Below are 19,747 nucleotides of genomic sequence, written 5' to 3'. Positions count from 1 at the left end.
CGCTGAGGCCTGGGATGCACGAAGCCAGGGAGCCCAGCACGGAAGCAGTGTCCTTCTACAAAACCAGCATGTAAGCTCCAGTTTTGACCAAAGAACATACAGAGCAAACACCAAGACTTTATATAAAGTCGCCACTGTCCTTTTGCTTACCTGGACGACTGGGTATTGGTAATCCATACAATACACACCATACATAGCCAAAGATCCTCCAGCTAAAGGCCAAATGGACACAGGACTGGAAGCTTCAAACCCGAGTCTCCGTCTTTCAGCCTTGTGGGAAGGACTCTGGCAGCCCTGCGCAGTGCTTGGCTCGGGCCTCTGGGGCCACTCAGGTTGACACTAGCTCAGCTGAAAATAAAAAGGAGCTGCCTGGCTTTGGCTCAGCTCAGCCCCTATCTTCTGGGATCCAGCAAGGCAGCGCTCAACCATAGGCGGCAGAGGATCCTAAAATTAGAAATCCCCTGCTGAAAACGGCCCTGCAAGCCTCGACTGAGGGGTGTCCTGCGACTCCCGGGCAGCAAACAGAGCGACTGCCGGGAAGAGGGGGACACAGGATCTTCGCAGCCACCACCGCCGGGGATGGGAGGAAGCAAACAGCATTTAGGATCTGAAAAGAGCATATGTTCTGGGCTCTAGGTGCGTCAGAGGGAACACTCCCAATCCAGGACAGGGAAAAACATATGGGACTGTTCCTCCCCCACCCCCATACCCTTCTTGCTGTCCTCGGCAGGGACAGGTGCTGGGATTAGCATAGTAAAACCCTTTGGTGTCGGGGAGGGAGGGAGAGGGGAGAAGGCACATTGATATCTCGCGCTGAAGGGATCTCTTTCACAACGGAGTATGCGCCCGTATCGTTTAACGCCTCTCCCTCCCTCCGCACTTGAGGCGGGAAGGGACAGCTGCCGGAACCAGGGCTGGCGGGGGGAGCTGGGCCCAGGGACGGCCCCCACTGCCCCGGCCTTGGGGGCTGCCCCCCTCAGCTGTTCCAGTCAAACTGGGGGTGAGGGGGATTAGCTCTGCCACAGGGGACGGCGAGCAGCGGGGAGAAGGAGGCAAGGCTGGGCAGGGCCAGTTGTTGTGCCCGTTTTAGGAAGCCATCCTCCCCGTTCCCAGGGAGGAATCCGCTCCCTGACCGACGGGGACAGATGGGGAGCTGCCCGGAGGGGGCCAGGCTCACCCCGCTGGCCCGGCATGCCGGCCGCGTTACCGGACACCCGAGCGTCCGCTGCTCCTTCTTAGAAGACACATCGTGGCTAGGGGGCACTTGGGGGCCCGACCTCCCATAGCAAATCGCGTGAGGTTTCACCCATGGCTACGCCAAACCGCACCCGGTTGACGCCGGCCCAAAGCTGGGCTCCCAAAGAGTTAACAGCCCAAAACCACAAACGATTCCCACCATCCTCCAAAGGACAGCAGTGATGAAACCCCTCCCTCCGAGGTTTCAAAAATAAGGATGTTACAGTGATCAAACCCAAGAAGGGCTATCCAAATTCCTCCCCCTCTCATTTTAAATGCATATAGTGGATTTTTTTTGCATTTCTAATTTTTAACTTTTCTGTAGTGCTGCTGTGCACCACTAAACAGCTACCTAAGCTCTGGGGTAGCTGCCTTTCCATTGTTACTGATAATTTCCTCCTCCTCAGAAAGAGTTAAAATTAAGATTTTTTTTTTTTTTTCCCCAAGAGATTAAATGAGTGGATCATTATTTAGCATGATTTGCATGCAGTACTTTGTAATTTAGGTAAGAGGTGCCTAATCCGCAGCCCTCTGACCCACCCAGCCTGTCAGGACAGCTCTTGGCTCATCCTCTGCTCCCACTGCCCTTTCTTTTTCTGAGACGCCTCGGAAAAGGACAGCTAGGAGCTGGGTGAGTGGTTACGGCAGCTGCCCACTTCATCATCTTTCCTAGGGCTATGGGGACGCTTCTTCCTTACAAAAGGAGCACGGCCAATTTGGGGAGTATAAAGCATGACATTTTCTACTTCTAAAAAAAAAATAAAACTTTCTATAGCCATTGTTTCTGTGTGAAGATTTGCACAGAGAGAGAAATTAATTGCCCATAAATGGGAAAGCAGCTATGCTTCCAGGTCTCTTCACTGGGGAAAAAGGATGAGGCTCCCACAATGAACTCCATCTCGCTCTGCCTTTGGCCAGTTTATTTTATCCCAGACCCAGACTAGCTTTCTGGAGCTCACATCATGCCTCCTCCTCCTCACCTTCCGAGGGCTGTCTGGCCACCCCTCAGTACTCCCCCTGCAAGCCCGGCTTTGAGGCGCAGATAGTATCTGGTTTCTGCCCTTCATTCTTTTGCATAGCTTATTACTATGCACTCAGGCAATTTCATATCTCCAATAACATCTTTTTATGAAAAGGCATTAATTTATAAAAACCAGAAGTCTTTTCCACAGCCTGGTTCTGCTACTCCATATTACTGCCCCAGGTTTTAAAACCAAATCTTTAACTAAGTTAAAAACCTTACATATATTTCACAATCCAATTCTTGTCATTTCCAACCAGGCCTCAGGGGAATAAAATGCTTCCAAATCCTAGTGTAGATATCTTACTATCTATAAATAACCATCAAATGGGCAAAACAAAACAAAGAGGGGGAGCAGGGAGCATCACCTAAGCTCCTCTGTTGTTTTAACTACAGATCCAGACAGAACTGCCATGCTTTTAAAGTTTTTGATACAGATTTAAGTACTCTGCCTTAACCAGCATTAAGATACTTGGGTGACACTTCGGTAACAAAGCATCGTGCCTCCTGTGTCCCACAGAAGATTAAATGACAAAAACTAGTTTTAAACTTGTATGTGCCAAGATGGATACATCAGGACTAAACAGACTTTACTGACTGATAATAAACTACTGAATTTTCTGCCGGGCTGGCCATAATGGCTGGTTTACTGCTGCAGACTGACTTGCAAACAATATTATTCCAATGTAAGATGGCACTGCGCTCCATAATATTATTTCGAGATAAAGGCCCGACTTCATTACCATGTAACCTGCTATGCACATGCATTTCCAGTAACGCAAGTCAGGTAACTGTTATAAAATCATAGCCTTGTTCCTGCAAATGCTTACACATATGAATAATTTTAAAATTACAGAAATATTACGACTGGGAAAGACCTTCTGATACACAGAATGAGATCAATTGCTATCGTACAACATCTTCTAATCTTTTCAGAAAATTTATCAAGCTATATCATAGAACTGGGTTTCGCAGCTACACCACCCTGGCCAAAAGGCTGCTCTAGAACAGCAGTCCCCAGCAGCTGGGATCTCCAGCTTAACATTATTCCTGAACAATTTCTGTTTATTCTTTGTTCTTGTGCCAGTACCATCCTCTGGCTTAACCGTATTTTCTCTTTCCCTTACAATTAACCTTCCTCCTGTATCCCCTCTCTACCCAACTAAACAAGCAGCTGTTCTAGTCTTTTGTCACATGACAGGCTTGCTGTTCCCCAATCCCTAGAAGCCCTCTCTTGCACCTGATCTAGCCTGTGCTCATCTTTTTTTTTTTTTTTTAAAAGACATCACCCAGAACAACATTGTTAGCTCCTAATCCGTTTCACAATTCCAGCACTAAACCGCATCTTCTCTAGCCTCATTAGTACTTTCCTCTGTAGCACCGCATCAGATGCTGCAGGACCCATCTACAGTAAGACACGTTACCCTGTTAAGGAAAATACATGTTATCAAGTTAAGAAAATTGGCTACCTTAAAACCAGACAGGCTGATATAGCACAACCCTATTTTGATGGATTTGTGTTGCCTTTTATCGCGTTTTTTCATTTGTGTCCAAGCCTTTAATTAACATTTTTGTGTCAGCATACAGCTGAGGTTGGACCGACAGGTCCATCTTTACTCAGATCGTCCCCTACCACTAATAGGGCTATTAGGCTTCCTGTTCTCCAAACATATGATGGCACTCCTGATCTGATAGATTAAAACTTGTATCAGATCTGCAACTCCATGAACTGGTTCTTTTCACTTTCAGGCATAGGTATCACCCTTCCCCAGGCAACCCTGCTCCCCAGACCAGCCCGCATGCTCTAGGGTCTTTGAAATGTCCAGTGGTTGCTTCTATGGTAGGTTCAAGCCTGTTACCCATCCTGCCCTTGCTCCCATGATCAACTCTACCTTCAACAACAACAACACAGATTCGTTCAATGCTGTGATCACAACAAGAGTATCCTCATTAACTACCCTGTCCCCCACACTAAGCAGTCGCACATCTTCCCTTCTCTCTAACCGTATTTTGAGAAACTGTCACCCATTTAGCAACACTTTTGAGGTTTAACTCAGGCTAATTTTTGGCAGTTCTCATTTTATCCCTACAAACTTTAAAGGCACAGCAAACTCTGCTGATAAATTCTCTTTTCTAAATTCTCTTTTTGCACCTAACAGACTTCATAAGGTGATAATGCCTCCAGTTAGGCTGAAGTTTCTTCTTACAAGTTTTTTCCCCTTTACTTACATCGTCAAGAATTTGTATCCAAAGTACCTCTAACAAAAAAAACCCCACACCACCAACAAAAAAAAACCAAACTCAAACCACACACTTCTACATTCAGGTCTCAGTTTTCAATCCAATTCGCTGACTTCATTAAATATTTTGCTTCATTTATCAAAGCTTGCATCATGATCACCCCATCCAAAGGTGGGGACATGGAGGCTTCTGAACAGCTTGTTTTCCTGTAATAGTCATAGCACCAATAATTCACTCACTGCCTCAACAACAGGTGATGATCTTACAGTGATGAAATCTTTTGACCCTAGTATTATTAGCAGCATTTGTTCTCCAAGCTATATCTGAGAAATTAAAGTTTCTCATACTAATATTTATCTCTCTAATGGTACCGGGAATAATATCATTTCAGAGCCTCAAGTTTGCATCCGAATCCAATCCTACGACGGATTACAGCAGACACAGTACTCCCTCTGGGACCTCTTTTACCATTCTTCCTCACAGCAATTTTGACCAGAAACAGATCCTGCGTTATCAGTATTACTCTTCTTTCCTCTTTACAGTCTACTGCATACAATACAGCCTATCACCTTTTACATCTACCCTATCTGAACCACACATAATCCTGAATGCATGTTAAAGCCATGATTACTATTCTTGTAGATTGATATTATCCCTATAATATCCAGTTTCATGTTCTGCACCAGTAGCTCTGGTTCCTCTACTTGTTATTTCTAATGCCAGGAGCCTGAAAAAAACCCTGATATGTTTGTGCTTTTACCGATCACACAGCTCCCAGCTCCCTCAACTAAGAGTATCACCCATCTAGTTACTGCTGAATTTTACTATTCTTTTTATAACGTTGAATTTTATTTTTTTCCATCTCCTACCTACCCATCGCTTTGCCTAGAGATACTGTTTTACATGCTACTGTAGCAGCATTTATTACCCAACTTTCCTCTTTCTGTGTACTAAGGAAGGCATGGAGATTACACAAGTTTTTCACAACATTCTCAAAACCCAGTATTTTGCTTCACATGCACTGCTCTCTTTGATGTCTGCAGACTGAGGAGCATTTTTGGAAAATGCAAGACCACAGCCCTGGGCTTTGCTTTGCCTGCTTTCTTCAGACTGCTTATAGCAAGCATGCTAAGTCACAATTACAAGTACAGCTATAAGAACATAAGGTAGCCATAGTCTCCCTACACTTGAAGCGCATCCATGGTAGTTCCAGACATTTTACATGTACCTTTTTTTTTATATTGCTAAAAACTGTGGTACTGTGGGGACACAACAATACAGCACGGAGTCCTGAGATACTTCCATGCTGCACGGTCATTATACCACATTGATCTTTACTAAGGAAATTACACCAACAGTTTCATTTTATAAACTGAATTTATAAAATCTTTAGTATAATTCTTTGTTCTCCAGACAAATTAATCCAAGCCTTATCTAGTTACTCCCACTAAAGAGCTCTTACCTCCGTGGATTCTAACTCTTCATCGCTAGAAGCCTGGCTGATGCTCTTCCTCTCACCCACCAAAAATGGCATCTTTAACAATTAGCCAATCACTGCATCTGCTAAACTGGGTCATCAGGGATATGATGAGCAGCTTACAATATGTCTCTGCTTTTTAAAGTCTGATGTAAATGTAGGAAACATGCCAGTAAGGAAGGATGCATTTTCTGGCTGGGTATGTACTGATTTCCATAGTAGCTAAACAGATCAAGCGGCTCAGCCAGCTCGTACTGGTGTTAAGACAAACAGCACACGTTACCAAGATTACATCTTCAGAGCTGCAAGAGATTCTCATTTTGCACCAAAGCAAGTCCCATGTCCTGATCACGAAGGTGGCTTTCGCTCACTCCACATGAGAATTTGTACTGGAAAGTGATCGTTCCTCTATAGGGCTACATTTTCTGGGCTGTATTGCTTGTTTGGTTTGAATGGGTACAACGTTCTTCCAAAAGCTGCATGATTTTTTTTCTTCCCAGTTTTAATATAACCAGCAACCAGAAAAATTACATATGGTCTAGTTGTTATTTTGACACAGAATTCATTAGAGATTCATGTGGGGAGGACATAAACATAGGCAGAGCATGCACAGGAAAGCTCAATATTCCGAAATGGCAAGTAGAAGCAAAGATGATGACAAATAGGTGACTGCATAAATTGTTTTTCCTCACATTTCAGATACCTGGCAGTTTTACATAGGTGTCCTGATCTCAAAAGCAAGAAGATCTGGTCATGGATCAGCTACGCAGGACAGCGAGTAACTCAGTACCAAGCCAGTGCATTCTTTGCGAGTGAAACATGTTAAGCATGCAAATGCTGAAGATCAGGAACGAGATGCATTAAGCAGAAATGGAACCAGCAGTTCTGGGGGATGTGGAGTAGCAGCAGAAGCAAACGAGAGTGTGTTGGATTAGCATAATAAGGACATCACAGGAAAGAATTTGAATGCATTGGTAAAGCCATAGGAACCACTGCTTGCCTGAACCCAGTCTGATTAGTTAGTGCTACTGATTCCTCGTGTTCATTAGGATTAATGTTCCTAAAACACATTAGCACAAATGAAATTACCAAAAATACACTTTGAATCCAAGGAAACTAAAATCCCTCTGGCAAAAGGCCTAAGAAGGCCAAAGCTAGAGAAAGCAGCAAATACCAGGTTACATGTAGCAGAGAAGATAGCCCCATCACACTCACTGCTCCTGCCAAGGAAATACCTCAGGTAGACAACAGAACCTCAGTCACTACACATTCCTTTTTTCATGGAGAAAATTCACATTTCAAGAAAATTTAAGAGAGGAAAATATCAAAGACAATATTTAATAAAATGGAAGCTCTGATATAGCTCCTGGTCGTGTCCTTTCCCCTCAAAGCGCTGGAGATCTCCCTTTTCAATCTTCTTCTGCAACACATTCTCCATTCGCCAGGCAATTTACTTAAGAGTGATGGAGTTTGCATCTGCCTCTACTGCTCTAAACACTCCTCAACCAAGCTCTGTAGTCCTGAAACTGATCTAAAGTGGCTTAACAGCTAGGCACCGTGCACTAAACTATGGACATAGGATACTTGCATCCTGTTACCACCGTCAGCTCTTCTTCACTGCATCATCTACATGTAGCTATTAAATATTAATGGTTTGTCTAGACTGGAAAACTAGCACAGTTTTAAAACACAACTACAAATGCACAGCATAAAAGGACAGGTCAGAAATAAAAATAATTATTTCTTAAGTACCTCTTAGTTTCAAAGCCTCAGCAAACTCTGCTTTAGGGAAGGACACGGAAAATGGAGGTAGAGCAAGGATACTACATCGGTCTGCTAAAGCAGCATACTGCAAGACCTTTGCTTGCTGGACAACTGTTTCTTTTTTTATTTTGTTGAGCTTTCTTACAGCCGTCCAAGTAGAACAGTAGCATTAGCAAACTCCAGAAACCTACAGACCAAAAACTGGACCCGTGAAATCACAAGCCTGGATCTGCCTCAACCAGAAACCAAGCTGTCTGAATACCCAATCTATGCAGTCATGGCTGTCAAGAGAGACCAAGACTCTTAGTGAAATTGCAGGAGAGTAAAGACTCTTGATCCTGAAGTTAGGCTGTGTAAGCAGAGTCTTCCTGAAGCTGGAAGTACAGATCCTGCCCACCCAACTCCAGTTGCCGGACAAGGACCCGGAGTCACTTCAGGCAAAACTCAGATTGCCCAAAGTCTGTCTCTGAAATTGTTACAAAGGAAAAATGTAAGGCTGCAATGAACAATCATTTGAAGTTTGAAAAATCTTCTGTCAAAAGACTGTGCTCCCAGAACCAAGGTTTTATGCATGATGCTAGCTATCGAGCTGGCTCCCAGGAAGGCAGCTTTAACACAACAATAACTCATAAAAATATATTAGTGATTAAGTTGCAAAATAAAGCTGGCAGCAGTCTCGATATACTAGCAGCATATAAAAGACACAACTTCAGCTTCCATTTCTACCCCAACCCATCACTTTACATGCATTACAAAACAGGTTTTAATTATGCTATCTTGAGAAAACTCCGGCACACCTAAGTGTAACACGTGACACGTCCAAAAGGAGCTTCTAAAACCAGACAGGTTCCATCGCCTTAGTTATTACCAGATGCACAGTATAAAGGGGGAAAAGAAAGTATACACAGATCTTCTAGAAAAAAAAAAAAACCATCCGTGTGTTGGGCCTGGGCCTCCTTTCATGGAGAACTCTAAGTGCTTGGCACTACTTCAGGAAGAAAATAAGTGTACTTTTGGGCTAAGCCATTTGGCAAAGAAGGTGATTGTAGCACAGCTTTCTTTTGGGACCACTTGTATATGCACTGATCTTGGTAATGCTACGTGTCCATCAAAATGCCTTTTGCCTGTTACATGAAAAACAAAAAGGTGTCCAGATGCAGAATTTCAACATCAAAGAACAGAAGTTTTCTCTTGGTAGCTTAGACATTACATTACAGCCACACTGCCTTTCTATATTCCTTTGGGGGCATTGGAGAAAGGGGACACAGACAAAAAGAATAGAGCAGAGGCAGTTTTCCTTCACTGTAGAGGCTACTACATCTACCAGCTAACTCCAGAAACTCAAACAGAGAAAGCTTTGCCCGTTTTGTCTCTCATATTCCCATTTGGTTTTTCACTTAACAAGCAGCAGCAGTTCAATTAGCCAATCCTTAAGGGGACAACTTTTATACCTAGACGGTTAACAGGAGATGCAAAAGAGAAAGACTTGACTCTACTACGAAACACAGCAGCTTAAGCCTGAGCATTTCTCCAGATCTATGCTAAGCCTACAAAAATTAAGGTTAATTCCTTAATTAAAGAACTATCTTCCTAAGAATAAATAGTATTAAAAGTCACCAGATGGTAGTATGGTGACTCTCACCAAGTATTTTTAACTGAATGAATCACAAACTAGGGCTGCACCGCGCAGGTGATTTCCCCCATAGTGTATGTATAGTTACGCTGTTATCTCAGCCCCACCGGCGAGTTGCCGCGTGGCAGCCGCGGGGCCGTTGATGACGCCACACGCAATCCCAGTCCCTTGCAAACGCTTGTGGGATAAACCACTTTCGCTGAGGGTTTGAGCTAACACGTTTTACCTCGCCTTTGCCTGGGGTGAAGGGAGCACGTGATCAACTATCGCACAGCGTTTCAGTATGTGGCCGTGTCTTACTCATCTAGCTAAGTGCTTGCTCCCTAACGGAGACGGTTTTGGTATGGATTTTCCCCCCACCTCGCCTCCCGGCTTATCAAATTGCTTCCACGTGACAAACTAAAATAGAAAAAGGTACTTGTTCCAAGTTAAAGAGTGTCCACACAATAAATTACACTAGTATTGACATAAATTTATGCCTACCTTAGAGTGGTATGGCTTCACAGCTACACAACCAAAAGCAGAATTTGGGGGAAAGGTTTTCTCAGGCAGTATTTTGTTTTTCTGACACAGGAGCAAAGGCATTCCCTGCCCAACTTGGTGCAACCAGAACAGCAAAGCAACTGCCCACACACTGTAACTGTGCAAGTGAGAGACAAAACATGTCAAAAATATTAAACTAAACTCTTAATTGAATGGAAAGAAAAGAGAAAGAAACAGGCAGCACAGTCTACGTGAGGTCGCTGGGTCTGAGACCACATTACTGGCAGGAACTGAGGAATTGGAGAACGTCATGCAGGCAGGACCTTTAGCTGTCACAACAGCAGGTCACCGAATAAATCTCAGGAAATCATTTGGAAACAGTTCCAGCATGGCATTATACAGAATATGGCACTTTCAGCGTAAATCTGCAAAGTCGATTTCATGATAGAAGAATTAAATCTGTCCATTATTTTCTGTAGGCCTCCATTCAAAATCTTGCTTGACTGCTAAGCTTCAGATGATGAATCCTGCTTTTCCTCACTCCCATTTGAAAAAAAAAAAAAATCCCAAATTCAAGCAGGTCAAAAAAGATTCAAGAGTAAAATACCAGAAGTGCTGTAGTTAAGAGTTTGGGGCATTTGCTGAGTGCACAGAAAGGATCCAAAAATAGCACGCAAAGCTGAGGTTTGGCAAGAACGACGCAGTTTACCCTGAAAGAGGAAAGTCAGACACACTAAATGAATGGTGACAGCAGCAAGTCATGCTTTAATGTAGGGAGTGACCCCAGGAACTACTCGTTGGGGCAGAGGTGCTAGTTATTGCTGTGTCCCTCCTCTGGCAGTTTTGGTGGCGAAGTAGAAGGCTGTGGTGGAGAACAGAAGAGGTATGTTGAGGCAATGCCAGTTCTTAGGCAAGAAGCAGTCTTCACATCACTTTCTGCCTCAGAATAAGACAAAAATAGTAAAAGGTACCAAACACCTAGATTTTGTTTGGGTTTTTTTTAAACCTATCTATTTCTGAGAAAGCAGGAGTGATGAAAATTCTGGAAATCTTTTTCTTCTCACAAAGTCCCAAGACATAGGCACAGAGGTCTGCTATGGGGCACGTAAGCTAACCGCTACTCATGCTTCTCCCCAGGAGCCAAGACGACAGAATAAAGCCTGACACAGCTCAGTCCAGAGCCCTTTCCTGCAGACTAGCTTCAACTCCCAGCAAGTTCTAAAACAGGCCACAGCAGCTGAAATCCCTGGACAACAACCACCGAGGGCTTCCTCTGGTTGCACCATCTGCATGATCAAGATACCCGTTCTTTTCAGGAGCTTTCTGTGACCTCTACAAAAAATCTCACACATGTTCATTCACTGCAATTTGCCACTATCTGCATCCTCTGTCCCAAAACCAGGAAGCCATAAAGATGGTTTCCTGGCTCCCATGAAAACTCTTATCTCTGTTTTCTGTTACTATCAAGAAATCTCCACCAGAGACTTGGCTCATGTTCTCCGCACATGTCTCCAGTTACTCTGCAGTGGGGCTATTCTCACTTCACGGTAACAGGACTACCAACGCAAAAATTAACTGCAACCCCTCTGCATTATCGGCTTGGATATGAGCAGCACCCGAACTTCAGCCTCTACGGCTTTACGGGTCTCTCAGCATTAATTCAAAAGAATCACTTATCTCAGGCTAGAGATTAATGCATAGGCCAGCGTTAAAGTAGGGCAATACTTAAGCTGCATCTCAAGCTCACATTGTAATGAAGCAAAAGCTGCAACTTCAAGCTCTGAAGGAGCACAGCAGGCACACCTCCTGCAACTGCTCTGAATTAGATAGCTTCTGAGAATCTTGTATGAATCTTGAAAATCTAATACGGCTTGATGGCCTGCAACTGAACTGCTTTAGCAGGCAGGTCGAGCTGCAGCACCCTCTTTCACGTACGTTACCAGGTCCTCAACACAGTCCTGGGAATGAGACCCTCTTCTGCAGCAGAGGAATGTGGTAGATGCGCAAACTCTGCAGAAAGCAAACTCCAGAATGGCAGATTGCCAAAGGTATCTCCGGGCAAAATGAAGAAAAACCATCACTGCCACCCAACTGACCCCGACTGTCTGCAACAGAACAGGAAAATACGTAACCCCCATCAAGATGAAAACAAAGAAAATGACGGCCACATAAAAAAACCCACCACGCTTTCTGCACATTCTGTTCCTGACTTACCTTCTTTACAATTATGGGACAGAACTAATAACAGCCCCTAGAAAACCAGCTGTCACATTTTGATAGTTCACTGATTGCCCACAGAGATCTAATTACCTCAGCCAGTCCACATGCCTAAAACCTCACATGGGCACAGCCATTCCTCAGCCTTGCCTCAGCCTTCTTCCACTGAAGAGTGGAAGCAAGAACAACGCTAGGATTATCACATGGTTTTTGAAGCCACCAAGGTCAAAGTATAGGGACAAGAAGAAGGGAAACAGCTGCTCTAGAGCTAGAGACAACAGAATGCTTAAAAGCCTAGAAAAATAATTAAACGAACTAATGAGCCACAGTTGGCAAAGGAACCACAGGTCAAGAAAGATACGATTCCTCCATGGCAGGAGAGGTGAAGAAGGGGAGCAGCTCTTCCATGTCAGGGCAGAGAGGGACCAAGTTAGCAGCTCCATAGCAGCGATGTGACAAGGAGGGTAGAGAGAAAGGGACATATCAAGAGAAGAGGCGATTTATTCTGGAGTTTCAGGGCTGGAATAAGCAGTAGAGGATGAACAAAAACGAATGTCTGTGGTGGATCCGAAAAGGAGACAGGGGTGGGATGGCAATGCTACCGGGTTTGTTTTGTTATTGGTTTTGTTTGTTTTAAAATTAAGTTAACAGAAAAACACCACCAGCTTAAAATGCTCCAAGCATACAGCCTGCCACTCCTCCTAGGTTATGACAAAAATTCCCACCCCATAATGAGAAGGGCTTCTTGTGATCCAGCAGCCCTCCGACTTCTCACCCCCGGTTGGGGGGCGGAGGGGGTTCCCATATCAGCGGCTCAGCAGCACGGAGCTCCCTGGGCTGGCACCGGCCGCCTGCCCAATTCAGACCTGTAATCTCCCTTGACTTTGATTTAATGCAGCAATTACTGGTAATGTGGTTTGAAGGAGATAAATGCCCAGTACAGGGCTGGCTGGCACTGACGCTCATTCCACTCATGATGCGAGAACAGTTTTAATTAAAATCCCCTTTATGATAAAGGAGCTGCTTGACTGGATGTTTCTGTGCAGCCCTGATATGGAGCCTCCTCCAAAGCGGATTAGAAATCAAAGTTTTCCCCTTCTTGCTACTGGCAATACACAAAAATAGGGAACACAGTCACCATGTCACCCCTCTGCAATTCCCTTAACCCTAGAACTGCTGGGAAAATGCCCACGTTTGCTTAAAAGCAATTGCCACCTCTTGTCACAGCTCTAAGTGTTTTCCAAAAGCTAAGCACCAGGGCTGCTTTAATTAGAATAAATGCATCCAGAGATGCATCCTCCATGATCCAAAATCAGTTTCCCTTCTCTGGTTTAAAAGGGAATCAGCTTGGCTACTTCTATGGCTGACCCATCCCTACAGCCTGCATTCTTGTGAGGAGGAAAAATCAGACACACGGTGCTCTGGCAAGATGGCAGGAACTCGGGATCTGGCTGAAAGGCTGGAAAAGCAGAAGCCTCTGCTGGGTGAGGCAGAGCAGCACGGACAGGGAAGAGGGAAGGAGCAGCACTGCAAAATAAAGGCATAAAATTTGGCAGAGCGGTCAGGATCCCAGCACAGACATGTTCCAGAAATGATCTGTCAGCTCTTGATAGAGTTACAGCAAATGTAGGTGCAATTTTGGGTTGGTTTTCTTCTTTACAGTATAGGAAATACCAGAGATGAATACATTAAGCACAGCTAGTTTCTATTATTGCAAGTGCCAGGAGCAGATTGTCACAGTGAGAAATTGGCCTTGTGCATTACACAGAAAAGGCAGCACTGGGTTTGGAGGCCTGTAGACAGTGCAATGTGAAGATAAAGAGCCTCAAGTCTGAATGCGCATTATTCCTCTCCTTAAGCCACTGAACACACGTAAACATAAAAAGGCTGATTTAAGCAGCTGAATTTCTCTGTGACCTTCAGAATATATCTGTGGACCATGGGACTGTCCAAGCCTTCTCCTGGGACCCCTCCCACTTCCATTTCAGTCTTTGCCTCATCACCCTAGGAGTGCTCCATATTCCCTGAAATTGTCTTCTCCTCCAAAGCCCTCAGTGCCAGTCAATGGGATTCTGCTCTGAAAAACCTTTTTCTTTCAAATGTCTTTCTTATTTTAAAGTGGCCCTCATTTTCCACAATTCCCCACCCCCTTCAGACAGCACAATAACAAACAACAGATGAAAAAAAGAAAAAAAAAAACAATTCCTGAACAGAACCAGGAGGGATTCGGCACAACAGCATGACTACCTGACTCCACAGGAGTCTGAAGCAGCAGACACTGGACCACCAAAGGATGATGTGGCACCGCTGTAATGGTAAAACCAGCCTTCAAGAGCACATTGCTCCTCCACAGGATGAAAAAAGGGCAAAAACACCAGGTCAGAGATGGCAACATGAAGATTCAATGCGGTTTTGCTGATCCACAAGTGAAAAAAAAAAAAATGAAACCAAAAAAGGCCTGGTATAATTAACAAGATTAAAGAGGGATTTAGGATCAGGACAGAAAAGCAACGGGCCAGATTGATCTTTACGGGATTAAAGCTGGAATCCTACTAAGAGTCCAGTGGTTGAGAGATCAACGCAATGTAATGGGATTAAATCAACATCGGCTTTTGTTTTTACACAACTGAACCCCCAGCACCCGTGCTTTTACTGCTTCAGATAAGCAGCGGAAAGGTCAACTGGTACCCACAAACTGGTGTGCAGGTTGGCCAGGCACTTCCCCCTTCAGCCCTCTCACAGCAGAAGAGCAATAGGTACCACCACTTTTAGAAACAAAGGGCAAAAAAAAAAGTGGTTTATAACACATTGCCCAAACAACCAAGAAAGCTGAGGATTTACCAAAGTCTCTGTTCTGGTCCAGCTCTAAATTAACTGATATCAAGTATGATGGGATCACCCCAGGACTGAAGGATGGAAAAGCCAGGAGGACAGTCCCAGCTGCATTCAGACATGCTGCCGACAGGCAATTGGAGTTTGATATTGTCTCTTGCCGGTGAGGAACAAAGGACACAGTATGCTCTGCGGAACATATCAGCAAACACATTTAAGACAAATTGTCGCACGTCCCCATTGCACAACAATATCCAAGAATTACAAAAGTGAGAAAAGCCTCTTTCAGCATGTATCATTTGCATTACAGCTGGTGCAACACATGCAGGCCAGCTGCACCTCTATTCCCCTGCCCTGAAGTTTCCAAAGCTTGCTGGTAATTTGAGTTGGTAGCTGGGGGGGAGGGAAGGAGGGAAACAGGACAAGGCACTCAGTTCTTTCTAGATATGTACATTATTTTTAAAGTTTTTATTCTTGTAGGAGACAAAAACATGCATGTTTAAATGAGAGTATCCATCACCACCCTGCTCAGCTGCAGAGGGAAGGGGTGTTTTTACCACACACCTGTTCACAACAGCTAAACAGCTGCATTGGAAAGCAATGCTCCCCATGCAAGGAAAAAGCATTAAAGCATCTCGTATTTCCACAGCACTTCTGAGTCCTAAAGGCCTACACCATACACACTCCAGCAAAGTCTGTCCACTTTTCAATGGACACTATATTGTAGCAGAAGGAAAATTTCCCCAACACCAAAATCTGAAAATTCAGAGACTGTCCATTTCTTAAAAGATGCCACAATCAGCAGCCTCACCTAGCGCTGAGTGTGCTTCTCCTTTTCAGCTGGCTGGATCAAAAAAAGTAATCGGCATTCACTGCTTCTCCTCACTCAAGCAGCAGCCAAAATCTCAGTGTAATAAATTGGGCGGGGGGAATGGCTGAAACTACTGCTGGATCCAATGAGCCTGTGAGCAAAGCTGCTCTGCAGTATTACTGAGACGGTCGGTCCCCATGAAGCTATGTACCCCACTTATGCTGCTAAATAGGCTTTGCCACCTTCCTGAGAGATGCTTCATCTTTACTCAGAAGGGTTCTCCATCCAAAAGGTACGTCATGGATGCAAGCAGACATCACCGTAGTGATTGAGGGTGGGATGAAAAAGAAGGCCATTACAACAGAGATGAAAAGTTAAAAAATAGCAACAGGCACATCACACTGCACATTTTCTATTTTCTAGCCACGTACACATATTTGAATTTCAGAATTTTTCTGCATTTAAACTTTGTTTCAACACTAGATGATTTATAAATTATTAAAAAAGTACAGAGGAGTGCTCCTGTATCATCCTATGCCAGCTCCTTACAGCATGACAAATAATAAACCCTAAGAATATCTAAAAAAAAAATCTCATCTGGTCAAAATATTTTCACTTCATCGTTGTCTTAATGTCCAAGATTCAATTAGAGCATTGTGTGGGGGACAGCATGTTTCATTTGAGGCAGGAGAAAAACTAACTGCCTTTGCCCTGGATTCGGCTACAGACCCAAGAACCATCTGGTAAAAAATCAGCCAGAGCATTGTGCAGGCAGTATATTAGTCATGAGACACAGGACTCTGAGAACAATGAAACCTAAATTTAAGGGACAGACAAGGGAAACTTAATTACTTGTTTAAGCTTCTTCATAGCTTTGAGGAATCTTTAACACTTTCAGCAAAAGAATTCAGTGTCGGAGGGCACAAAGCACATCTTCAATTGATTTATTAATTTTCTGCAAGTCCATTTTCACTTCTAGCGTGGAACTACCCACACTGGTCCATCAGCACAGCCCATCTCTCCGATCCATGGCCGCAGGATGTGTCATGTCGCCCTCAGTACAGAGTACCATCCAGAGCCATGGGACTGTGGATACAGACTGCAGATCCTCCTCCAAACTGACAACTCTTAAAAAAAAAAAAATTTTGTCTGACCCCACAGCCTGATTCAAACTCCTGCTGTACCCAGTAGCCCTCATTGAAGGATGAAGGGATCTCTTCCAGCTAATTGCACAAGCCATCCAATCGTTCTTTTGGTTAAGCACGCACACATACGCAGTTGATACTCCAGTAACCGCTTAGAGCTGTGGCAAAAAAGCCATCCAGATTCGGATCCACTCAAAGACCTTTCCTATGCCATCGCCGTAACCTTGGGGATTAGGACAAGGGTAAAGTTCTGGCGCTGCTGGAAGTAAGAGTTGCAAATAAGCACCATGGGAAGTGCAGGAAACACAGATGTTCAGCCTCAAATTGCTATTATCTGCGCTCTTCCTCAAGCTTTCAGCTGGAAACCAGGAAGGTTAAGGTTTATTCTCTTCTTATCCTCTTACGGTTTATTCTCTTCCTTCCAAGATAAACAGGTTGTTTTGTGAAAAACTAACTTAAACAGGACCCGGTCCCTGTCAGTCTCCCAAGACTTGGACAGGCTTACAGCAAACGGAGTCCCCTGTGCTCATCACTGTTTGGACAGGTGGGAATAGAGCAGACAGGCAGAAATGCTGCTGGAGAAATTCACACCGACTCAGCCAGCCTACGTCCCTCTAATTCTTTTGTTTAGACTCATCAGGGAAGGAAATTCCTGAACGTGATGGCAATATGCTTCACACTGATTTTACCTGGTTTTATATTAATCAAATGTAGCCTACAGAATAGATCATCCTGATGCCAAATCTCCCCCCTCTCTGAAGCCAGTACCTTAATTTGAAATGCCTTCTCTTTTTGAACTGCACTGGGCTTTTTTGTCTCAGTACTGACCTTGGCATCTTCCAGGATTCCAGGCTTGCAGGAACACAGAACTGGAAAAGATCACCTGGATTACCAACTCCAGTCCTCTAATAGCACAGGCGGTCACATTATATAATCTCTTTCATAAACTCTTCTTTCTGTTTCCCAAATCCCCAAAGCCTGAATAAAACCCTAGATGCAAATAGATGCACGTTGCTTTGTCACACTAACCCCCAGGGGAACGCAAGGCAGACATCCCCAAACCAGCTGTGCCCGGAGCAGCTTGGGTGTGGAAGCAGTGTAACCACATTCACAAAGTGTTGCACCAAAGCTTATAAACCTTATCAAGGAGCAGAACTCATTATCTTGGTTGCAGTGCTGGACAAACATAACTATATTACTTCTGGATTCGAGCTGCTACATACGCATGCCACAGTATGGCACCGTGGGGACTTGCAGGCTGGGGAACCAGCTTACAGGCTAGCTCAGGGAGCTTTGCATGAGCTCCATTTTATGATTTTCCAGGGCTTTCCTGCTCCAAAGCAGGAATCCAAAACCGGCGCTTATATTAGCACGCAGTGCCTTTTACGATCTCCATGGAAACTCACCCAGGCCTGACCTCTAACATGCACTCAGGAAAACCTTCCTGCACCCTCATAGCCACAGTCTCCCAGAGGCTACCACATCTTAACCTCTCTTAGAGTTGACCACACTGCGTGTGCACCTTTCACACACAGCGACTGCGCGCTCTCCATCCCGTCAGAGCTTTCATTGACGGCTGACGTGTTTGTTTGCCATTCCTACCAAACAGGTTCCAGCCAAAGGCCTACAGGCACAGCCAGACTTCCCCAGCAATAGCTGCCCCAGGCTTGGCACCAGAACAGAGCAGGGAGGCCATTTTCCCTAGGTAGCCACTTGCTCTGCTGCTATCAAATGCATGCTTTGAAAGCCACGCCGTAATGACCATACTTTTCACTGGCAGTAGCTACCTGTCATGAAAAAAAACAAACAAATAACAGAAGGACATGGCATGAGGAAAAGTACGTTGCTAAGACCCAAGTTTGGCAGCAGAACTGGGTTTCCAGTCCCTTGATGGGAGAGCTGATGAGCTTGGAGCCTAGAGGGAAAAATCATTCCAGTGAATGCAAAGAGAGGCTTTTAAGTGACAAAAAGGCAAGTAAAAGGCAGGTCAGGAAGAAAACCAACAAAAAATATTTCAAAATGAGCTTGGCAAGCTTACTAGCACTATTCTTGCTTCTATGGTAGATAATTAGTAGGTCTAGGTAAGATCGCCACTTTCACAGGGCTCTAGAGAAAGAAATCATTTCTAGTTGCAATAGGCAGCCAGCCTCTCACAAACACTCAGCATGTATTCTGTACATGGCTGCGAGAAATGAGGAAATTATCTATACCCACTATAATCTGAGATCAGAGCGATGAATCCAGTGCTTTCCTACCAGAAGCCTAGCAACAGCATGGACCTCCCCTACCTTGGTCTCTCTTGCCTTTGATAGTTTCAGCAGTCTTTGAGCACAGGAGAAGGATGGTTGATAAATTGCTTGCTAGGGCTGCTGCCCCTTCCTTTCAATCTTTCTTGTAACAACAGACCTCCAACAAGGCAACCTTCATACATGCAACTCTCAGAACACATCATGCTCTTTAGAAAATACTTGGAATGAAATGACTCTAGATTATATCTTATGACTCACAGTACACAAAGATTCATCTGCTCATAAATGAAAAAAAAAATAGGGCTTTCTTATCCAGAAAAGGGTTGAACACTTTTCCCACACTCAAACCACCCTGCTCCTGCCTGTCACCAGCAGGACGCCTGCCCCCATGTTGTTAGTACACACCTCCCCCTGAGCAAAGACCCTCTCGCCTTCATAGCCCAAATTACCCTTGGTCCCATCCAGAAAACTGATGACTAGGAGTCCTCTTGAGCAATTCAGGAGCCCAGACAGCTGCAGGCAAACGGGGAAGAGTGAGAGAAGAGACAAAGGTAGATTTAGATGGTCCCCTACGAACAAAATACTCTCGTCTGCAAAACCAGAACTCCTATACGCACCTCCTATACGTAAGGCAAAGT

At 44.5% G+C, this 19,747-nt stretch overlaps 1 protein-coding gene across 14 annotated transcripts in view; it reads right to left on the bottom strand.

The window, feature by feature from the left end:
- The window catches only part of RBFOX2 (RNA binding fox-1 homolog 2), a 169,554-nt gene that overhangs the window by 85,905 nt on the left and 63,902 nt on the right, over positions 1–19,747 (bottom strand). Inside the window, exon 1 of one of the 14 annotated variants that reach the window (XM_068402458.1) lies at positions 151–569. The exons of the other annotated variants lie outside the window; for them this stretch is intronic. Within the exon in view, the coding sequence (XP_068258559.1) occupies positions 151–195 (45 nt within the window). The 5' untranslated portion in view covers positions 196–569. Of the gene's footprint in view, positions 1–150; positions 570–19,747 lie in introns of those variants that run through there. 14 annotated transcript variants of the gene reach the window in all.

The sequence above is a fragment of the Nyctibius grandis genome, chromosome 5, assembly GCF_013368605.1.
Source record: "Nyctibius grandis isolate bNycGra1 chromosome 5, bNycGra1.pri, whole genome shotgun sequence".
NCBI classification, from domain to species: domain Eukaryota; kingdom Metazoa; phylum Chordata; class Aves; order Nyctibiiformes; family Nyctibiidae; genus Nyctibius; species Nyctibius grandis.
The sequence above is the reverse complement of the archived record's forward strand: the minus strand, read 5'-3'. Positions and strand labels throughout refer to the sequence as shown.